This window comes from Stegostoma tigrinum, chromosome 9 (genome assembly GCF_030684315.1).
Source record: "Stegostoma tigrinum isolate sSteTig4 chromosome 9, sSteTig4.hap1, whole genome shotgun sequence".
NCBI classification, from domain to species: Eukaryota; Metazoa; Chordata; class Chondrichthyes; order Orectolobiformes; family Stegostomatidae; genus Stegostoma; species Stegostoma tigrinum.
The window spans coordinates 73817864-73841763 of NC_081362.1; the positions used below are offsets into that span (position 1 = coordinate 73817864).

A 23900-nucleotide genomic window follows, 5' to 3' on the forward strand; every position below is an offset into this window, starting at 1 on the left:
AGGAGAACTAGGATGTGAGAAGGAGAATCTGGTGTGAAGGGATTGTTAGCTTTGATGGTTTCAATGCTCTGACTGGACACGCCTCAGCAATGGCCAAACCAACAACGTTGGTTCAATTGCTATATTGGCTGAGATCAACATGACGGCCCTGCCTTCTCAACCTCGTACCTAACCTGAAATGTGATGATCCTCAGGTTAAACTCAACACGAGTTATCTCCCAAAGAAGAATCTGGGACTACAGCAAACTCATGCTTAATCGGCCATACCATTTCATTCCTAGGGACTAGGATTGCAAACATGCTAGTGCTTCCCTGCTTTTTCACCCCTTCATCTTATCAGAGAGAAAGAGGAATGTCATTGAACATTATGTAATCTGTTTTGGGTATTTGGCTCAGGTGAATCAAGCCAATGAGTCGTAGATCCTGATTGTTGGAGATCAGTGGTAGATCAGGGTGTGGTGATTCGATCAATGGCTGAGGCTACTGGTGTGTTTGGTAAGATATGCCCGTGTGAAGACTCAGGCACTGACCTTGACTTTTTAAGAGCCTCATTTGACCCACAGACAGGCAAGCCATCCCACACCTTCTTTGCCATGAATAAAACAGCAGTGGGGTGGGCTGGTGCCAGAAGGGAGGCTAAGCTATTGAGCCCAATTTCAAACTTCCATCCCCAGCTAAAAGCTAGTTTGGCAAACCATCCTCAAGGGGATACAAAATTAAGCTGGGCATGTGCGTGCGTTGTGTGTGTGTGTGTGGGGAGGAAACCTTGGATTCTGGCACTGGCATCATGCATTCCCACTTAGCTACCAGTGAGAGAGAGGGATAGGGGGAGGGAGAGAGAGAGAGCCACAGCACAAGAGAGGGAGCAAGAGAAACATTCTCCCTATTGCACAAAGACTATTTTGTATATTTATCATTCCTGCCATTGTTGTGGCCTCTGTGGGTGAGATTTGTGAAGCAATGCCATTTTTTGTTGTTGTGAGTTCATGACTCCTAAGAATTACAGAAACACATTTCATGGAGAACCTTTACCATCATCAGAGTGAGAGAGAAAGAGAGTCATGTTCTTCCAATTGTTCTGATCCAGATTTGACCTAACTAATCATTTTCTACTTGCTATTTGTGAGAATCCTAAAATCTGTTTGGCTGATCAGATGACTAGCTATCACAAATTCCTACAGGTGGTACGAAATTCAAGTGAAGTTGGACACAATGAAATCAACACTCCACAACAGAACAAATCTTCGTGGGCAACTGTTCTCATCTCCTGGTTGATGACTGCAAAAGTCTATAAATAGAACCCATCATATACTTAGGATGTTGTGTTTCTGTAAAACAGCATTTATTATTTAATGGATTTCCTCTGTTTACAGTTTCTAGTAAAATATGTAATCCTGTAAAAATGAATACATTCATGGTGTCATTAGTAACAGGAGGTGTAACCTCATCTGAGTAAGCTTCAGCAGGGGAGCACTATAAAACCGATCAGAATTAAACAATGTTTATAATCGAATTCAACTTCTTTGCAAATACAATCAAGGTTGCGCAAAATTCAAGGACATCAGCTGACTGTAAACTGTTCAACCTTCATCTTTAGAGTTTATACAACACCAGTTGTTCATACAATACTACAAAATTACATATTCCCAGCCACTATAAACAATCCATGAAATGTGTGATACCCAGTTATTTCTGTTAATTCAAAAACATTTAATGTTATATTCCAACATGCCATGTCACATATTTTTAACTATCAGTATTTATTACCCTTTCACCTACTGAATTTGATGTTTCCAAGCCATCAAAAATATTTTTAAAGAAAGCAGTGTACTGAAAATGAAAAAAAAAATACATGATCTGTCTTTTTTAAGAAATACTTAACAAATCAGTTGGAGTAGTAATTCAATTTGCTGACATTCATAAAATTCTTACATGTTATCTTGTGGTTAATTATCTCACCCAAAGCGTCCTAGGCAATTGCTGGCTTATAGATCTCTGTCACCTATGTGCTGTAAACAAGTCATAATATACTTTGTTGTGATGAAGGAAAATCTCAAACAAGATTACTCAATTAATTTTTGTCAATAGCAACAGTCCCAAGCATTGTTTGGGAACCAGACTGATGAAGACTCCAAAATGGAAAAAAGAATACAGGCATGGACTATTTCCTAATCAGTGAGAAAATTCATAAATCTGAAGTACAAAGGGATCTGGGAGTGCTAGTTCAGGATTCTCTAAAGGTTACCTTGCAGGTTGTGTCTGTGATTAAGAAAGCGAATGTAATGTTGTCACATCTCAGGAGGGTTGGAATATAAAAGCAGCGATGTGCTTCTGACACTTTATAAAGCTCTAGTTAGGCCCCATTTAGAATACTGTGTCCAATTTTGGGCCCCATACCTCAGGAAGGACATACTGGCACTGGAGCGTGTCCAGCAGAGATTCACACGGATGCTCCCTGGAATGGTAAGCCTAACATACGATGAGCAGCTGAGGATCCTGAGATTGTATTCATTAGAGTTTAGAAGGTTGAGGGGAGATCTAATAGAAACATACAAGATAATGCATAGTTTAGAAAGGGTGGAGGCTGGGAGGTTGTTTTCGTTAGCTGGGAAGACTAGGACCCGTGGGCACAGCCTTAGAATTAGAGGGGGTAAAGTTAAAACGGAAATGAGGAGACATTTCTTCAGCCAGAGAGTGGGTGGGCCTGTGGAATTCATTGCCACGGAGCACAGTGGAGGCTGGGACGTTAAATGTCTTCAAGGCGGAGATTGATAATTTCTTGATCTCACGAGGAGTTAAGGGCTACGGGGAGAGTGTGAGTAAGTGGAGTTGAAATGCCCATCAGCCATGATTAAATGGCAGAGGGGATTCGATAGACCGAGTGGCCTTACTTCCACTCCTATGTCTCATGGTCTTATGACCCGCAATTTTGATTGGATCATCTGGTACAGATGATTTCCCACATGTATTTCCAATTTCAATCATGCCCAAATATTGGCTAACTGCTCTGAATGAACAAATAAACATAAAGAAACCACATCCATGCAACTTTACAATGCAAATATTATCTCTCCTGAATACTGATCACAAATGCATGAAATCATTTTGCATGCAAAATATGTGGAAGCACTGGCCAATTTAATACAGAAGAATGCTGATGAATTTTATGTTTTCTTGCCACAGGTCCCATAATTTATTTCCTCAATATGCCATCAAACTTTCTTCTTTGGCTCCAGAAATACTTTGACTGTTTACAAGCTTGCTTTTATTACAGGGTATTGCCACCAAATGAATTGCAATTCCAGATCAGCTGATCATTACAGTTTATCAATGCCTCTCTGTTGGTATGATAAAGTAATTACAGCCTTAATAAACCATAGGACTGCTCTGTCATCACAGAGGGATGGTTGTGGTGGTTTAACCTGACAGTCACTACATCCCAGGTGAGTGGAGAGGCTGAAAAGGAGAACCCTGCGTGGTAACCTCAGCTGGTGTGGGAATTGAACGTACACTGTTGGGATTACTCATTATTGCAAACCAGCTCCCAGCCAACTGAACTAGCCAACTCCCTAATAGCATACATAGTGCAGCAAAACAATCAAAATGTTTGCAAATGACCACAACCTTTGTGACACCTAACTGACATTCACTATAATCATGAATATTTGTTTGATTTTCTCAATTCTAAATTCTGTCCAATTCTACTTCCAATCTGAACCTTATCTTCAGTTTCTTACTGAAACCAAAGTTTTTCTTTCCAATTTCCTGGTTACACTTCATATTTCAAACTTTATTCAAAATATTATCCCAGTAGTTCTACACATCCTGACAACCTGCTACTCACTTTAGTTTCTTTATTCAATTAACTCTGACATCCTGGAAATAAAAATATATTTATTGTGCTTGAGTCACAAGGTTGTGGATCTAAATTCCATTCCAGGACTTGAAGACCAAAGCAAGGTTGATGCCTCAGTGCAATGTGGAGAGAGTACAGCACTGCAGCAAATGTGGTCTTTCTGTAAAGGCATTGTATCAAGTGGATGTAAAATATTTAAAAGAAAATATTTAAATGTTTAAAAGAAGAACGGGGAATGGCGTATTGCATCCTGGTCAATATTTGCCCTTCAACCAACATTACAGAAACCAATTATGTGGCATTACCACATTGCTGTTTGTGGGAGCTTGCTGTGTGAAAATTGGTTGGTGCCCTTTTTACATCACTTGGGGAGACGGTTTCGGAAAACAAGGAAATGGCAGAGGTGTTAGGCAGATACTTTGCATCAGTCTTCATGCTGGAAGGCACTGTGGGGTTTCGTGGGCTTGAAATAGATATAGATTTCCAGGCGGCCACCATAGACAGAGACAGAGAGGTCCAGGAAGGAGAGAGTGGTATCAGAGATGGCTCAGGTGAACTTGAGGTTGGGGTGAAAGGCAAGCCCACCAACTCCTACAGCTACCTAGACTACACCTCCTCTGACCCACTTTGCTGCAAGAATGAGACACCCTACTCCCAATTCCTCCACCTCCGCTGCATCTGCTGCCAAGATGGGGCGTTCCACTCCCGAACATCCCAGATGTCCTCTTATTTCAAAGACTGCAACTTCCTCGCTTCACTGGTCGTAAAATCTCAACTGTATCTCTTGTGTTTCCTGCACCTCTGCCCTCACATCCCCTCCCCATAACCAAAACAATAACAGAATCCCCTTGTCCTCAATTATCACCCCATTAACCTTCGGATTCAGTATATCATTCTCCGCCACTTCCGCCACCTGCAATCTGACCCCACAACCAAGGATATATTTCCCTTCCCACCCTTATCTGCCCTCTGTAGGGACTGGTCCCTCCACGACTCCCTCGTCCACTCCACACTGCCCACTAGTCCCACCACCCCAGCACCTCTTTTAATACGCAGCCTTCAATTCTGTTATCTGACAAATAGAAACTAGAAAATAGGAATTCCGGTCGTAAAAAGGCAGATCAGGCAGGATGCTAGCAACTCCAGCCTACTATTTACTTGGACACCCAGCACCAATATCTCAGGGCACGCTCAATGGGCAACAACCTAAGCATTCAACATCGACGTACAACACATGTGAGCCTCTCAGCATTAAAATGGCACATCTCTGGCCCTCTCACAGTATGCTGCTGCTGCAATTTAGAGTCCTGGCACTTCTTATTTGAATGCTGCAGCAATGACACATGGGCACAGGCCCCAGCTCATGAATTGGACCACACTGCATATTGCTGTTGGTTTGCTCGATCCTTTATCGCTCACTCAATTTGTGGCTACTTTGAAGCTCACAACATCCCTGCTTTGTCTTGCCTTGCATTTTGATGCTTTGCCCCCTAAGCCAGTCTTTAAAGGCACTTTCAAGTGCAGACACAAAACCAGACAGCTATCATGGTTGCACAGAGCTAAACCAATCTCATGTGCATCAATAAAATTTCCTTGATCAAAAAGGGGAGTAGTTCTCAGTCAAATGAAGGGTCTGCTGTCGGTCAGGGAGGATCAATACAGTTAGCCACAATCAGTTCAGGAGCTTGGGGATGGTAATCATCTGCTTAGGATGATCGCAGTCAGGGAGTCAGGCTTATTACAGTCTGGGAAGAGAGCCATGGTCAGCCCTTTCAGGGTCAGTGCTAGACAAGCAATCTATAGATTGTCAGTCAGATGGAGGCATAACCAACAGTCGGGGGTCTGGTCAGTCATCAGTCAGTCTGTGCATTCAGGTCAGTCAGAGGTTAAACCATGGCCATCCAGGGTCTTAATGGAATAAAAGACAAGGGAGTGGTATCATTTGTACTAGACAACTGAGGGTCTTAACACTGGGGATCGGAGGCAGCATATTGAGGTGCACAGAGGACATAGATGATGAAGGAGATCTATAAGGGAAGAAATTAAGCAGGAGCTTGAGAGGATATAGATGCTGTGAGAAGGGCTATCAGTGGTCACTGCCCATGTGGCCTTGAGGATGGGGAGTGTGCATCATGATGGTGGGCAGAACTGATCTTCAAGGACAAGGTTCTTGGGGCTGTTCAAGTGGTGCCAGGTGGAAAGAAAAATGGATGTTCCGGGTTCGGGACTTCTGATGACCAGACTGTGACTTGGACTCAACTGATCTTAGTGGAAATTCTCCTCAGGATGTGCAGGAGATATAATAGAGTCAGAATGTTTTGTCTTCAATGATTTTTCCTCCAGATGAGTACGACTCCGTATTGGCAGAAGATGAGGATACTGTCAAACACTATGCCAGCTGCTGGAGTGAGACCTGAAGGAGTGGGTGGCTGTCCTTTCCCAGTGACCTTCAAGGTGACAGCAGTGTTGAACTTTTATGACAGACTGTAAAGATCACACTGCGAGGCCCAAATTACAACGCTGCTGTGTTTATCAATACAAACCATTTCCATTCTACCAAAGTACAAATGATCACTGAACATTAGTACCACTTCTTAGAAGTTCACGCCCTGTACGCTGGGCGCTTCCATGTTGCCTATATCCTTAAGAAGTCTTATGTTCCTACTGTGCTTGAGGGCCAGATGCTTTACAAGATCACAGCTGGTGGGCAAGGGACACCCTCTTGGCCCATGGCTGGAGACATTGTTTTGCAACATCCTAAATGAGACAGAGCACAGATACAATGTAGTCCATTCTTTGACCAGAGCCCTGGTGGAACAGACGATGGGTTTGCTGACAATGAGTTTCGGATGCTTGGATTGGTTGGCTGGTACCCAACAGTACAGTCTGGACCGATTGAGCCATATAATTATAGGATGTTGTACTCCGCATTACTGCAATGATGAAGAGAGAATATGATGGAGGCTGATGAGCAAGCACAGTAGCAGCAGGAGCCTTCCAAGAAGGAAGAGGGGTCATTGAACAGGAGGAACATTACCGTCAGCCTGATAAAGTACAGCAACATCAGGCAGAACAGGACTTGAATGAAAACTGGTTCCATGAGATGATGACTGAGTGCAGTGATCATTCATGGACTGTAAAATGACTAGGGCTCACATGACAAGCAGTCCCTGGTCTGCCCCAAAAAGCAAATGTGGCCTCTGTTTAAGATAATAAAATGTGAGGCTGGATGAACACAGCAGGCCAAGCAGCATCTCAGGAGCACAAAAGCTGACGTTTCGGGCCTAGACCTTTCATCAGAGAGGGGGATGGGGTGAGGGTTCTGGAATAAATAGGGAGAGAGGGGGAGGCGGACTGAAGATGGAGAGAAAAGAAGATAGGTGGAGAGGAGAGTATAGGTGGGGAGGTAGGGAGGGGATAGGTCAGTCCGGGGAAGACGGACAGTTTAAGGAGGTGGGATGAGGTTAGTAGGTAGGAGATGGGGGTGCGGCTTGGGGTGGGAGGAAGGGATGGGTGGGAGGAAAAACAGGATAGGGAGGCAGAGACAGATGGGACTGGTTTTGGGATGCAGTGGGTAGAGGGGAAGAGCTGGGCTGGTTGTGTGGTGCAGTGGGGGGAGGGAACGGACTGGGCTGGTTTTGGGGTGCGGTGGGGGAAGGGGAGATTTTGAAGCTCGAGAAGTCCACATTGATACCATTAGGCTGCAGGGTTCCCAAGCGGAATATGAGTTGCTGTTCCTGCAACCTTCGGGTGGCATCATTGTGGCACTGCAGGAGGCCCATGATGGACATGTCATCTAAAGAATGGGAGGGGGAGTGGAAATGGTTTGCGACTGGGAGGTGCAGTTGTTTGTTGCGAACCAAGCAGAGGTGTTCTGCAAAGCGGTCCCCAAGCCTCCGCTTGGTTTCCCCAATGTAGAGGAAGCCACACCGGGTACAGTGGATGCAGTATATCACATTGGCAGATGTGCAGGTGAACCTCTGCTTAATGTGGAATGTCATCTTGGGGCCTGGGATGGGGGTGAGGGAGGAGGTGTGGGGGCAAGTGTAGCATTTCCTGCAGTTGCAGGGGAAGGTGCCGGGTGTGGTGGGGTTGGAGGGCAGTGTGGAGCGAACAAGGGAGTCATGGAGAGTGTGGTCTCTCCAGAAAGCAGACAGGGGTGGGGATGGAAAAATGTCTTGGGTGGTGGGGTCGGATTGTAGATGGCGGAAGTGTCGGAGGATGATGCGTTGTATCCGGAGGTTGGTGGGGTGGTGTGTGAGAACGAGGGGGATCCTCTTGGGGCGGTTGTGGCGGGGGCGGGGTGTGAGGGATGTGTTGCGGGAAATGCGGGAGATGCGGTCAAGGGCGTTCTCAATCACTGTAGGGGGAAAGTTGCGGTCCTTGAAGAACTTGGACATCTGGGATGTGCGGGAATGGAATGTCTTATCGTGGGAGCAGATGCGGCGGACGCAGAGGAATTGGGAATGGTGGATGGAATTTTTACAGGAGGGTGGGTGGGAGGAGGTGTATTCTAGGTGTGGCCTCTGTTTGTTTGATTTCTGTTTGATTTTGGTGTTAATGAATTACAGTGAATGATTTGAAGCAATTGAACTCTTCCCTGTGTGTGATGGTTCCACACTGAACAATAATAAGTTGCTGGGCTACATTGGGCTTTGGGAAAAGACTTGTAGTAATTCAGAGAGAGTTGTAAAATGGGATGTGGCTAAGGATGGGTAATTTGTATAGCCTGGCCCTATGCAGTTATTGGTAGGAATGTGCAGGTTTTTATGCAAGGAGGTATCAGCCCTGCTACCTATGTGCCATTAGGAGCACTGGTTTATTTGTAAAGTCTCACAACATTGGGGTGAAGGGCATTGCCAGACGGCCTCTCTTGACTGGGTCATTGCTGGGGTTCAAAGATGGTGCCAGCACCACAGATTCTGGGATATTCTGCCATGGCAAGTCATTCTGCTTATTGTGAGTGGAAAAACAGGGCTAGCATTGGATGGGCAGGGTGCAATAGAGGAGTGGGAGGTAGTTAATGAAGTCAAATAAGGACAATTGTGCTCGAAAACCTGCTAGAGAAACTGTCCATGAAATTTGATGAAAATGAGACTTAGCTGGTTTCTGGTAAAATCAACCCTTTGTGTCTGCTGACATATGTCACCAGCTGACATTAATCAAGGAACTGCTAAGCCAAGATAACACAAGACAATTTGACAGAACAATATTTCACCTGATGAACCAACGTGATTCTATGACTATGTCAGATTTCACAAATATAGACCTTACAAGAATGAAAATTTCTGTATTTATACAAATTGGGGAAAACAATGTTTTGTGAGTTATTTCAAATGGCTGATTACTTCTGATCTTCACAATTTGCATATTTTGTGTTTTTCGCTCAGCACCTGCCCATGCATTTAATGAAGCAATTCAATTATGAAAAAATGCCGTCTGCTATCCGTGTGTAGAGCTGGATGAACACAGCAGATCGAGCAGCATCTTAGGAGCAGAAAAGCTGACACTTGGGGCCTAGACCCTTCATCAGATGAAGGTCTAGGCCCGAAATGTCAGCTTTTCTGCTCCTAAGATGCTGCTTGGCCTGCTCTGTTCATCCAGCTCCACACTTTGTTATCTCGGATTCTCCAGCATCTGCAGTTCCTATTATCTCTGTCTGCTAACCGTTATTCATATAGCCATTGCTGAGGAATGTCCAGTCAGAGAATAGAAACCATCAACGCTAACAAACCCTTCACACCAGATTCTCCTTCTCACATCCTACTTCTCCGTCGCCCCACTTTCTTTTCTAATTGACAGTCTTGGGATTGTGTAAGCATTCAGCTCTCAGATACCCTCTTTGCAGCTCAACCGTACCCATGTGTTTTTTTACCTTTTCAGCCATCCAAGTAGCTGGCCAGGTAGTAAAGGAACTACAAATAGATATTGTTGATAAAGCTCAAAGCCGTTACTTGTTTTCACAACCAACATCTCGGATAATGACACTGCATGAGAGAATCAATGAAAGGCTGGTTCTGAATGTGGTGAAAGACTGTGCACAAGTGAACTAAAGCCAGGACAGAGAGTAAGGATGGTGCACGAAAAGGCAAAATTGCATTTTCCACCATAAACGATTGAGATAATACAATGGGCAGCTGTCTTCTCATCCTCCCAGGTCTGCATTCCATCATGTCCTTGCTGTCAGCTAATTAAAGCAGACTATTCTTGCCCAGTTTCACAATGTGTAGGTGTCGGTAAGTTCTGTTCCTCTATATTGATCATGCTATGTAGCATGCAGCATCTTATTACAAGTCTTGAACCTGCTTACCTCCTTCAAAATTGTCCAGGTAATAAAAGTGATGTTTTACAGACAAGAGGTCTGAACACATTTCATGTAGAAATATGGTTTTCATTGCAGGTCTGAGTAGTCCCTCTCTGGTTTGTAGCGTTTGAAATGTAGTCGGTACAATGGAGTGCCTCAGAATGAGGTTGGCATGCTTTCTGCCAGGATATCAGATACTGATCTCAATGATTCTCTATCCATGACTATATATCAGCTGATGGTTGAGCAGTGCAGTCTTTTTCAGTTTCAGTATAGGACAGAGTTGTCATGCAGTTAAAAAAAACTCACACGACCATGCCTGCAAATCAATGGGATGGTACGATCTTTGATAAAGACAGAATTACGTGCAAAAAGCAGCTCTTTTTAAATAGAATCCTCAGTAAAGTTTCAATGGATGGCAAAATATGAGACCTTGCAAATATCTCCAGCTTCAGCCCAGAAAAAACCAAATGCATGAAAGCTCATCATCTTGGTCACTAAAATAACTCCACTGAGGCTGGTATCTCATACCAAGTCACCCTTTATTTACACGTGGAGAGCCCTTGACACTGACCTAGCTCCTTCAGAGCCAGCTCTCAGTGTGAACAGAACCTCTGACCCTCCTGTTTATATCTATCAGCCAGGACTCCCTGATTGGGCTAGGTTAACAGCCCCACTCAGGGAACTCATATTCTATGAAGTCTACCTGGCTGACCTCACTACAATCTCTGCATCTTTCCTCCGGAGTCTTAGAACATAGACAGATTTCTTTTCATAGCATCACCTGGGCCTTTTTAGCACCGGGTCAAGTTCCTCCAACACTGCTTCTGGCACAGGCGGTGTGCAATGCACAGTAGCTCACATCTTGTGCAAGAAGCATCTCAAAAGAAATTCATTCTCTTTTTTTCAGGCTTCAAAGGCATTAAAGTGATGACATCCACCATATCCATCTCAGTTTCTGAGGTGTCTTCAACACTTGATGGAGAGGGAGAACCCACAGATTCCAGAACAGTCAGCATGGCTATCGAGGAGCTGGGCATGTTTTGCTCCCACACAATTTGCGAGTTTGCAGCTTTCCTATGATTCACATGCTTGTTCTGGACCCATGCACCTACCTGAACTTTGACACCTACCAAACTTCATCCTCTGAAGTAAAGTGTCTTGCTTCCTCTTGGCAGAATCTTGTGTCCAGCATTGGAATTCCTGATGTCATTTCACCCTCCAACCAGGTCCATGATGCTCAGATTTAACCTAGTGTGGACTCTTCTCCCAATTAGCTACTCCACTGGAGCTATCCCTGTAGTTACATGAGAGGTGGTCGAATAATCAAATAGGAACTGGGACAGGGTTAGGGTTAGGCTTAGGGTTAGGGTCAGGGTTAGGGTTAGAAATCCATTTCTGATGAAGGGTCTAGGCCCAAAACATCAGTTTTCCTGCTCCTAAGATGCTGCTTGGTACTGAGTTCATCCAGCTCCAGACCTTGTTATCTTGTAATTATATGCACTTCCTATTAGAGCCCACCGCTGAATTCAGCCTGAAGCTATGGACCACACTACTTTGTCCTGTTTAAATCGACCTAGCGGGGATTTGTGGTCCATTATTATTATAAATTTGTAACCATAAAGGTATTGGTGGAACTCCCTGACTCCAAATATGACCACCAAACCTCCCTTCTCTATCTGTGTGTATTTACACTCTGCTTTAGCCAAAGCCCTGGATGCATAGGCTATTGGACATTCTTCTCCATTGGGCCACCTACGAGCTAATACTACCCTGATGCTGTACTGGGAGGCATTGCATGTTAATTCCAGATATCACTTGGGGTCATAGCATGCCAATACCTTAGAGGATGATATCTGTCAGGAGGATTATTCGTTGCTTTTCATCTACCCCACTGTAATTTGACCGGAAAAAATAATGCATTCTTCTCACATACTGGGCCCATTCTCTGATGGCAGGGTCAAACGAGTAAAATTTCCCAAATAACAGCACGGTATCAGAAATGCTTAGCCCAATTCAAAGACAACTGTTGTGAACAAATTTCTTTAGATGCATGCTTTTCTCTCATCACCACTGAAGTAACTCCATAAAGGTCAATAGCCCCTTACCAAGTCACCCTTTATTTACATGTGGATAGTCCTTGTCACTGATCCAGCTACTTTCAGAGCCAGCTCTCAGAGTGAGCGGAATCTTTCTGTCTATATTCGTCAGCCAGGGCTCTCTGATCCCTGATCCAATCATATATCCAATCATGAGGCTGACCTCATTACAATCACTGTAATCACCTTCATACCCATAGACAATATCCTGCTCTGATGTTGTTCTTATGGTTACGGTAGGTGACAGACTTCAGTGAGGACTTTTTTTTTGAAGCCCAGGCATTTCATACATTATCCTTACTAAGGACCAGATAACAAAATTGTTTCCCTGAAATGGCCTTCTGTAACAAGCCCTTATGCCACTCCTCCTCCCTCTTCCAGCAGCTTGTCCTAATCTGTATGGCATCTTTCTCAACATCCTGTTCTATTCAAAAGGAAATGACTACTAATGCACTCATGTCTGGGAGCAGCTGATTTGAGCAGATGCAACATTTCTTTTAGCATTTGTCACTCCAGTCCCTTGGTAAACTTTGATAACTGGAAAGAAATATAGGTAGAATTGAACATTGGTAGAATAGTTGCATCAGCCAGAAGAAATTAACTAGTAACTGATCTATTTAGGTAATGATAGCAGAGTATAATGCTGCTAAATACTTGTTCCATTCTGCAAAGCTAAATTATGTTGATTAGGACATTGGTTGGTGTCTTGAGCTCCAAAATAGCACTCCTGGTGTAAAATTAACATTGCATGATGATCAAAATAAGATCCGTTTGCACTACACAAAACTGATAGACATTTTCCACATGAGTGATAGCACCTGCACCAATATGACATCTAACAAAATTTGCCTGAAATTGTGCACTCGGCTACAGATGCAATTCTTGAATTAAAAACAATTGTTGCACAAGTACTAATTAGCTGGATTTTCCACTTAATGTCTGACACTCTGTGTATGACTCCTCAAAGTCAGATTCCATTATACACATCTTTTTGCTGATTAGCGATATTTTGATGTATTCAAGTAAGAGGACAGTTTATTTATATTTTACAAGAGCACGCTTACTATTGTTATATGATTACTGTATTCATTTGATCATGAGATGTAGGCATCACAGGTACGGCCAGCACTTTGTTGCTCATCTCCAATTGCTGTTGAGACAATTAAGTGTCAACCACATTCCTGTGGGTCACATGTAGGGCAGGCCTCATAAAGATGGACGATTTCCTTTGCTAAAGGACAGTAGTGAGCCAGCTGAGTTTTTATAACAATCATTGATAGTTTCATGGTCACCATGACTGAGACTAGCTTTCAATTCCAGATTTCTTTTTGCTATTTTATTTTTATTAATTATTTAAAATTAAATTCCATGTACTTTGAACCTGTGTAATCAGAACCTCGGTCTGGGCCACTGGAATAGTAGCCGAGTGCCATTCCCACTATGCCAGCTTTCCTGTTTATATGTCAAAAATGTTTTGAATGTTGAAGTTATTTAAATCTCTTCATTTCTCCTGAAGAAGTGGATTTATGCTTAGGCTTGGATCTTTGGAATGATCAATTCTTTGAAACTTGTCCAAGTGATCATTTATTCTGTGTGACTCAATGTTGAAGTGTATTGCAATCTTTACCTATAAAAGGCATTGTAATTGATGATCATTCTGATCTGGATGTTCCAGCTGGAATAATAGAATAGGAGTCATACATTTCGAGGTTTACAGTATTTACAAATACCATTCTGACAGCTCTAACGTCCCGATTAATTTCATGCTTTTATGTTTTATGTGTTTGTGCTGACAACATTTCAGTCACTTCACATCTATCTGTTAATATTTTAATTGTGAAAGAAGGGGAACTGAGAGTGGCACTCATAAATGATTAATCACAGAAGCATTGTTGTAAAATGCAAAACATATTTTTTAATAGTCCTGTACTTTGTACAAAATATCTGCAACATTCAGAAGACAAAATGGCAATGAAGTAATTTTCCACGTTTGCTGTTAGATGGGCGCTTCAGATTTGACAACAAATCTTTCTGCTTTTTGATTCTTTGTCTCTATCCAATGAGTTTGAATTTATGTCCTTTTCTGCTTGTGGATTTATTTTTCCTTTGAATGCTATTATTTTATTGTCAAATTAATTTTATAAACATTATCTCCTTTATTTCTCTTGCAAGTTCAATTGTTTTATTATCCAGCACATCAATTTGAAACAATACTATGATTTCCACTATTTATGTAATGGGTCATATTTTTGGCAAGTGCATTAAAACTATAAATTCTAAAGATCAGAATCTAATATGTGCAGATATTGAGGTGATTACAGCAATGGAAAGATTCTGAACTCTAAAAAGCAAGAATACCCCAGAATCGCCCCACATTTGTAACGAGAGATCTGACCTCGGGGGCAATGGCAGGAATTCTGCAAGCGGTCTCAGCATTCCTGACTTAGAGAGGGGAATACCAGGCAAGATTTTTATTACAATTGCTGTTTGCTGAACCCTGCTACAATTGCACGTGTGTGGATTAGGTAAAGGAAGTAATGTAGTTGGCTGACAAGCTCCGAAATGAGTGGCTGAATTCTGGGTCCTTTGTGCAGTTCCCGCAAGTATCATTTAAATGGTTGTGGCATCAAAATCAGTGATACCATAGCAGCCACCTGTGTCAATGATGGCACAGGTCCAAACAAAAAATATTAACAGATAGATGTGAAAAACACTTCGGAAAGAACATTTCTGGTTAAGGATTATGGAGGCAGCAGGAGACCAGCAAGAGACTGATTGGTACCCCAGGAAGCAGACAGTGAGAGGTGGATGTGGAGTAAAGAGCTAACTGTATCTTTGCTCCCAGAAGAGTTACTGAACATGCGCAAAAAAGTTATGTCATAGTAATGTCAGGTCACATGGACTTAGAATCTGGTTCTGTAAGGTTTCAGAAAGCATCGCCAGTCTTCCTCAGCAATAAAAGCAAGTAGTGTTGGCACCTTCCGCAGGGATGCTCCTGACCTACCCTTTACTCTCGAGCCAGGATTCCTCCCCACCATATTTTACAAGATGCTTAGCCACGTCTGATTCATTTTCCACACTTACCCTCTTTCCCAAAACAATGTTAAGGCTCCCCTTGACCTGATTTTCGTCCATCAGCCTCTGCATTGAAAGGATGCTCCACCATTTTTGCCATCTCTGGCAGGATTTCACCATCAAATACTGGAGGGACTTGGTAGATTGGGTTTTTTTTCCTTGGAACAGAGGAGACTGAAGACACATCTGATTGAGGTATACAAAATTGTGAGAGGCACAGGCAGAGTAGATTATGAGAATCTCTTTCCCCACAACAGGCATGTCTAAGACCAGACGGCCAAAGTTTAAGGTGAGGAGCAAGTAGTTTAGGGGAGATCTGAGAAAAACTTTTGTCACTCAGAGGGTGGTAGATATCTGGCATATGCTATCTGATGGGTAGTGAAGACAGGTACTGTCTCAACTTTAAAGAAAGTTTGGATGAGCCCTTAAACTGCCGGTGCATGGTAAGCTATGGACCAAGTGCAAGTAAATGGGATCAAAGTAGGTCGGTGTTTGTTGGCTGGCATGGAAATGGTGGGCTGAAAGCCTGTTTCTATGCTTTATAATGCTTTGACACATTTTCATCTCCCATTCCCTGTCTGCATTCTGCAACGATTGTTCGCCCTGCAAAACCCTAATCTACTCCACTATCCATTCACGGTCCTGCATGGCCACCATCCTTTAGACCAACTGAAGCTCATGATTAGCCACTTAATGGCCTCTTCTTGCTCCCATTGGAATTTTACCAGTAGCACGTGTGCAGTTGGTAGACTCTGTTGATCTCATTGTAGGCTCAGTGGGGGTGGTGGGACAGCATGGAATGTACACTATTTTTATACTTCATTCCATTAGCAATAAATGCTAAAGTTCCATTGCCTTCCTTATTACCTGCATACTTGTTTGCTGTAGTTCATGCACGAGGACAGCCAGGTCACTCTGCACCGAAGCACTCTGAAATTTCTCCACATTTAGACAATAAGGATCCTTCCATTCCTAAACGAAAATGGATAATATGACACTTACTGATGTTAAACTTCGCCTGTCTAATTTTGGCTCATACACCTAACCTATCCTATCCATTTGTAAATTTCTTATTTCTTCATTGCAACTTACTTTCCCATCTATTTTAGTGTTATTTGCAAACTTGTCTGTTGTACTTTCTATCCCTACATCCAAATCATTCATATAGATTGCCAACAGTTGTGATCCAAGGACTGAACTCAGTACAACCCTACAGGTTACATCTTGCCAACCAGAAAAGACCCATTTATTCCTAACAGAGCATGGTTACCTGATGGGTCAATAAAACAGGGTTTAAATGTAGAACCAAAACCATACACCAATGTCTTCAAGGAAATTATTTCAAATTGGTAGTATAAACTAGGAGGAATTGTATTTTTTGGCAAATTACAGGTCCATGCCTGAAATGTATGCTAGCAGAGTTTCCCTTTTAGCTTGGGTGATACTTCTCCCACAGAAATAAAAATAAAAAAGCAATCATTTATTTCATGTTGATTATCAGTCAATATTGATGCAGGCCAACTGTACCTCCTGCGATAAGCACTGACATTATTCAGAATGATACAAATTAACCCAGGCGTTATTGATCCTTTAAATACTTTTTGAAATTTATTGCATGTTGAGTAGCAAAGACTCTCATGTTCTGATCTTTGATTTAAATGTTGCCAATTCTGGAAAAGAAGAAGCCAAAATCTTGCTGAGTTTGATTCCAAGTTGTCACTAATTTACTGTCAAAATCTTAAGATTCGCTTTAAGAAAATTGTCTGAAAATTGTATGCTACTAAATTTGTTTCAATAACTATTTGGCCATCATCTCCACTAGATTAGGAAACTTGTATTTTGGAGGATGGAAAGCTTCAAAAACTTTGATGGAAAAATTCTCAGGAAATGCAAATTGATTACAGTGTCTTCCTCATTGAGGAAGTTAACTATGGCTAAAAGTGAGCCTTTTAGTTCCAAACAACAAAAACAAAGTTGCTGGAAAAGCTCAGCAGTTCAAGCAGCATCTGTGAAGGAGAAAACAGAGTAAACGTTTTGGGCCCAGTGACCCTTCTGTTCTGAGGAAGGGTCACCGGACCCGAAACTTTAACTCTGTTTTCTCCTTCACAGATGCTGCCAGACCTGCTGAGCTTTTCCAGCAACTTTGTTTTTGTTCCTGATTTACAGCATCTGCAGTTCTTTTGGTTTTTCTTTTAGTTCCAAAATCCATTTCAAGTTTAAATCACTGAAGTTGGAAATACTATGGCAACCAGTCCTCAATTTACCTCTCACTAGTTTGAAGCTATGCTTCTTGACTGTTCCACGAGACTTCACAATCTCAAAAAATTCCATTTCCAGTTCTTCTTCTTTTCCCAGTAAAGTTGGAAAGTTTCTTTTTTTAAGATCTTGTCCATATTAAAATTGTCTGGCTTTAAAAATCAACCTCATTACTCTTATCTCAAAGAACTTGGCACTTGCCCAAGGAAGTGGAGAGTATCTATTACATCTTGACCTGGGAGGGATCTTGTACATGGTAGAGAAGCATTACGGGGACAGGAGCTGAGTTACTTGTTACAGAATTCCCACCTTCTGATCTGCTGTTGTAGCTACAATATTTATATGGCGAGCCTAGTTCAGATTCTGGTCAACAGTAACTTCCAGAATGTAGACAGTGGCAGATTCAGCAAGAGTAATGCCATTGAGTTTCAAATTAATGGTTAAAATCTCTCTTGTTGCAGATGGCCAGTGCTTGGCACTGTATAATGAACACAGTTGTCACCTGCCATGTATCAGTGCAAGCCCAGATTCTGTCAATGAGTTGCCACATCTGGACATAGTCTGCTACATTATCTGAGGAATTTTGTGCAGTCATCAGCAAAAATTGTCACTTTTGACCCCATGATGAACAGATAGTCTTAATGAAGCAGCTGAAGATGTATGAGCCTAGGATACAATCCTGTGGAAATGGGATTCTTGGGGCATGTGTCCCAGTTTATGGGCTAGGAGGCCTGGGTTCAAATCCCACCTGCTCCAGAAGTGTGTCATCACATTTCTGAAAAATTTGACAGGGAATATTTACCACAAGCAATTCTTGGAATTATGTTCTTGGACTGAGATGATTGACCTCTAACAACCACAGCCACCTTCCCCGTGTTAGTACCGACTACAACCATTGGAGAGTTCTCCCTGATTCTCATTGATTCTACTTTTGCTCGTGCTCCTTGATGCCACACTTAGTGGAATCTGCCTTCATGTTAAGAGCAATCCTGTCATCTCACTTTATAAAAACATAGAACATAGAAAAGTACAGCACAGTACAGGCCCTGCGGCCCACGATGTTGTGCCGTGGAATAATCCTAATCCAAAAATAAAATAACCTAACCTACATTCCCCTCAATTCACTGCTGTCCATGTGCATGTCCAGCAGTCGCTTAAATGTCACTAATGACTCCGCTTCCAGGACTACCACTGGCAAAGCATTCCATGCGCTCACAACTCTCTGGGTGAAGCACCTCCTTCTGACATCTCCTCTATACCTTCCTCCTAACACCTTAAAACTATGACCCCTCGTGACAGTCAATCCTGCCCGGGGGAAACGTCTCTGGCTATCGACTCTATCCATGCCTCTCATTCCCTTGTACACCTCAATCAGGTCACCTCTCTTCCTCCTTCTCTCCAGAGAGAAAAGTCCGAGCTCAGTCAACCTCTCCTCGTAAGACAAGCCCTCCAGTCCAGGCAGCATCCTGGTAAACCTCCTTTGCACCCTCTCCAAAGCCTCCACGTCTTTCCTATAATAGGGCGGCCAGAACTGGACACAATATTCCAACTGTGGTCTCATCAGGGTTTTGTAGAGCTGCAGCATAACCTCGCGGCTCTTAAACTCGATTCCCCTGTTAATGAAAGCCAAAACACCATATGCTTTCTGAACAACCTTATCCACCTGGGTGGTAACTTTGAGGGAGCTATGCACTTGAACACCAAGATCCTGCTGTTCCTCCACACTGCCAAGAATCCTGCCTTTAATCCTATATTCAGCATTTAAGTTCGACCTTCCAAAATGCATCACTTTGCATTTATCCAGGTTGAACTCCATCTGCCATTTCTCAGCCCAGCTCTGCATTCTGTCAATGCCTCGCTGAAGCCTGCAATAGCCCTCGATACGATCAATGGCACCTCCAACCTTTGTGTCATCAGCAAACATACTAACCCACCCCTCAACCTCCTCATCCAAGTCATTTATAAAAACTACAAAGGGCAGAGGCCCAAGAACAGACCCCTGCGGGACACCACTCAGCACTGACCTCCAGGCAGAATACTTACCATCTACAACCACTCACTGCCTCTTGTCAGCCAACCAATTCTGAATCCAGACAGCCAAATCACCCTGTATCCCATACCTCCTAACTTTATGAATGAGGCTGCCGTGGGGAACCTTATCAAATGCCTTGCTGAAGCCCATGTACACCACATCCAATGCTTGACCCTCATCAATCTGTCTCGTGACTTCCTCAAAGAACTCAATACGATTTTTAAGGCATGACTTGCCCCTCGCAAAGCCATGCTGACTCCCTTTAATCACGCTATGCTTTTCCAAATAGTCATAAATCCTATCCGTCAGAATTCTTTCCAAAACCTTGCTGACCGCAGGCATAAGACTGACTGGTCTGTAATTTCCAGGGATTTCCCTATTCCCTTTCTTGAAAAGAGGAACAATATTTGCCTCTCTCCAATTTTCCGGTACGACTCCCGTGGCGAGTGAGGAAGCAAAGATCTTTGCCAGTTTGGTCCAGACTCAAATGAGGAGCTGAGTAGACCCAGTGGAACTGAAACTGAGCATTAGAGACCAAGTTGCTCGTTCTAAGTACCACATACTTGGTAACCTGTGCCACCACTATGCTGATGAAGGAGAGTAGACTGACAGGGCATTAATTGGTTATGTTGGATTTGTTCCACATTTTTTTGAGGGCAGAACATCCTTGGACAAATTTCACCTTTATCACATGGATGCCAGTGTTGAAGCTATACTAGAAGAGCTTGGCTAGGGATCTGTCAGTTTTTCAATGGATTAGCAGCCTAGGAGATTTTAACTGCCCATTTGCCTGGTGCCGACATGTGTTCCAATCTTAACCTCCTTCAGTGTCAGTGTACATTAGAATATAAACCACAGCCTTTGTTCATAATGCGCCTCCATTCTCCAGTTACTTTATCAATAATTAAGGATACTATTCTCGTAAAATTAACGGAGCACACATACCGTAAACCCAAAAGGAGTCATAAGATTACACAGCTCGGAGAACTGATTCATGAATCAATATATATGTAAAAGAGCCTGGAGAATAGGAAGAGAGTGACTTTCAAACATGATGGCTACATATAATATTTTAAGAAAGTGTAAAAGATAGCAATGCATTTCAGAATCCAAGAAGTACTTTGGATTTTACATGAGGTCATTGAGACCCCCGAAGTTACTGGAGTCCAGAGTGACCTCTGAATCCCAAGCTGATTTGGTTACGCCTCAAGCTTTCATTACTTGGCTAACTCTTGACTCTCATAAAACATCCTCCAGTTTGGAAGCTCTGTACTAGTATTGGCTGGAAATGTCTAATAGTAAGTGATTATAGTTAATTGGCTCCAGATTTCTAATATCTGATCGAGAACTAAACTATGTCTCTTTTTCCTAAATTCAGTGATGCCAAGTGGTTGGATACTCTACAAACTTCAAACATGAGTGGTCTTCATTGATTTTCAGATGGCAAAACATATCTTACCGCCTTCATTTATATCTTCCCTCAAGTTATGATCATGAAACCTCAGCAGAAATGCAGCTGGTTGGTGTCCAAGTCCAAAATAGTTTTCCAAGCTAGGTCAAGAGATTCCATCTACACCAATTCCTGTGACCTGAGAAGCTTGGCAATAACATATTTAAACATAGTATTAACAACATTTCATGAACTTCTGCTTCACATCAAATTGCACAATATTTACAAGACAGAAACAAGTCAGTCAGCCTAATCAATCCACATTCATCTTTATCCTTCACAAGTCCTAAACTCATGTTCCCATTCCCTTTATTCCATTTTCTTTCAATCTAGCTGTTATAATTTATTCACAGACATTATATTTTAAATTTCATTCGCCAGCTTTTGTAATGCATTCCACTGTCTCACAACCTTTAAGACATAGGAGCAGAAGCAGGCCATTCAGACCATCGAGTCTGCCCCACTATCATGGCTGATCAGAAAATCACAACTCCACTTTCCTGCCTTTTCCCCATAATCCTCGATTCTGTTACTGATTACGTATCTCTCTATCTCAGCCTTGAATATACTTAATGTTGCAGCCTTGACAGCTCTCTATGGTAAAGAATCTACAAATTCACAACCCTCTGAAAGAAGAAACACCTCCTCACTTCTGTCATAAGAGTGTTGCCTCTTATTCTTAGGTTATGCTCTTGGTTCTACGCTGTCCCATATGGAAAACAACCTTTCCACATCTAACCTTCAAGTCCCCTCAGAATCTTGTATGTTTCAAAAAGGTCTCCCCTCATTCTTCTAAACTCCATTGTGAACAGACCCAACCTAGTCAAACTCTTCTCTTAAGACAGATCCTGTATACCCAGGTTCAGCCTACCAGACCTTCCCTGACTGCCTCCAATAGGTTTTATCTAAAGTATCTATTTTCTTAAATAAAGGGGTGAAAACTGTTCAGTTTTCCAACTGTGGTTTAACTAGTGCCTTGTACTGTTTTAGTAAGACTCCATACTCCATTCCCTTTGAAATAAAGGACAACATTCCATTTGCCATCTCTATCACCTTCTGATCTTGCATGCTAGCTTTTTGAGATTTATGCATGAGGGCTCCCAAATCCCTCTTATTGTTGCTTTCTACAGCCTTTCTTCATTTAAATAATATTCAGCTCCTCTATTCTTCCTAAAAAGTGCATAACTTCACATTTTCCAACTTCATATTCCATCTGCCAAGTTTTTGCCCAATCCTTTAACCTTGCTATACAAGAATCCTAGTGCCATCATCATCACTTGTCTTTGCACCTATCTTTGTGCCATCTGCAAACTTGGTTATCATACAATCATGTTCATCATTCAAGTTATTAATAGCTACTCTAAATAATTGTGGCCTCATACCAATCCCTGTCATACTTGAGTAGTTATAAGTTGCCATCCTGAAAATGCCCCTTTGGTCCCAACTCAGTCTTTTACTGGTTTGCCAATCGTCTATCCATTCAAATATACTATCCCCAACACCATCAACACTTATCTTATTTAGTAACCTTATATTTGGTACTAAATCAAATGCCTTTTTGAAATCCAAATATATTGTAGATAAATGTGGGGCGCTGCATTTTGGAAAGGCAAGTCAGGGCTTATACACTTAGTGGTAAGTTCCTTTGGAGGTTTGCTGAACAAAGAGATGTTTGAGCGCAGGTTCATAGTTCCTTGAAAGTGAAGTCCCAGTTAGACAGGATAGTGAAGAAGGTACAAAAACAGAAAACCTTAGCAAATCTGGCAGCATTGGGTCATCAGACCCAAAACATTATCTGATTTTTTTCATAGAGGCTGCCAGACCTGCTGATCTTTTCCAGAAACTTCTGTTTTTGTACCTAATTTACAGCATCTGCGGTTCTTTCAGTTTTATATAATGAAGAAAGTGTTTCATATGCTTGCCTTTATTGGTCAGTGCATTGAGTATAGGAGTTGTGAGGTAATGTTGTGTCTGTAAAGAACATTAGTTAGCCCGCTTTTGGAATACTGTGTGCAATTCTGGTCTCTCTGCTATAGGAAGGATGTTGTGAAATTTGAAATGGTTCAGGAAAGATTTACAAGAATGTTGCCAGGTTTGGAGAGTTTGAGCTATAGAGAGAGGCTGAATGGGCTGGGGCCATTTTCCCTGGAGTGTCTTTCCCTGGGGCGACCTTATACAGGTTTATAAAATCATGAGGGGCATAGATAGGGCAAATAGACAAGGTATTTTCCCCAGGCTGGGGAAAATCCAAAACTGGAGGACACAGGTTTCAGGTGAGAGGGGAAAGATTAATAAGGGACCTAAGGGGCAACTTTTTCATGTGTGTATGGAATGAGCAGCCAGAGCAGATGGAGGAGGCTGGTATAATTGCAACATTTAAAAGGCATCTGGATGGATATCTGAATGGGAAAGGTTTAGAGGGATATGGGCCAAATGCTAGCAAATGAGATAGATTTATTTGGAATATCTGGTCAGCATTGACAAGTTGGACCAAAGGTAACAAAGTGTGGAGCTGGATGAACACAGCAGGCCAAGCAGCATCTCAGGAGCACAAAAGCTGACGTTTTGGGCCTAGACCCTTCATCAGAGAGGGGGATGGGGTGAGGGTTCTGAAATAAATATGGAGAGAGGGGGAGGCAGACTGAAGATGGACAGAGGAGAAGATAGGTGGGGAGGTGGGGAGGGGATATGTCAGTCCGGAGACGACGGACAGGTCAAGGAGGCGGGATGAGGTGGTAGGTAGGAAATGGAGGTGCGGCTTGAGGTGGGAGGAGGGGATGGGTGAGAGGAAGAACAGGTTAGGGAAGCGGAGACAGGCTGGGCTGGTT

At 42.6% G+C, this 23900-nt stretch overlaps 1 protein-coding gene across 1 annotated transcript in view; it reads right to left on the reverse strand.

Annotated features, from left to right (window-relative positions):
* LOC125454874 (lutropin-choriogonadotropic hormone receptor-like) overlaps positions 1-16498 on the reverse strand; it is a 153638-nt gene extending 137140 nt beyond the window's left edge. Inside the window, exons 1-2 of the mRNA XM_059648852.1 lie at positions 16427-16498; positions 16202-16306 (exon numbers count right to left, since the gene is read on the reverse strand). Coding sequence (XP_059504835.1) covers positions 16202-16306; positions 16427-16498 — 177 coding nt within the window. The remainder of the gene's footprint in view (positions 1-16201; positions 16307-16426) is intronic.
* Positions 16499-23900: the final 7402 nt, after the last annotated feature.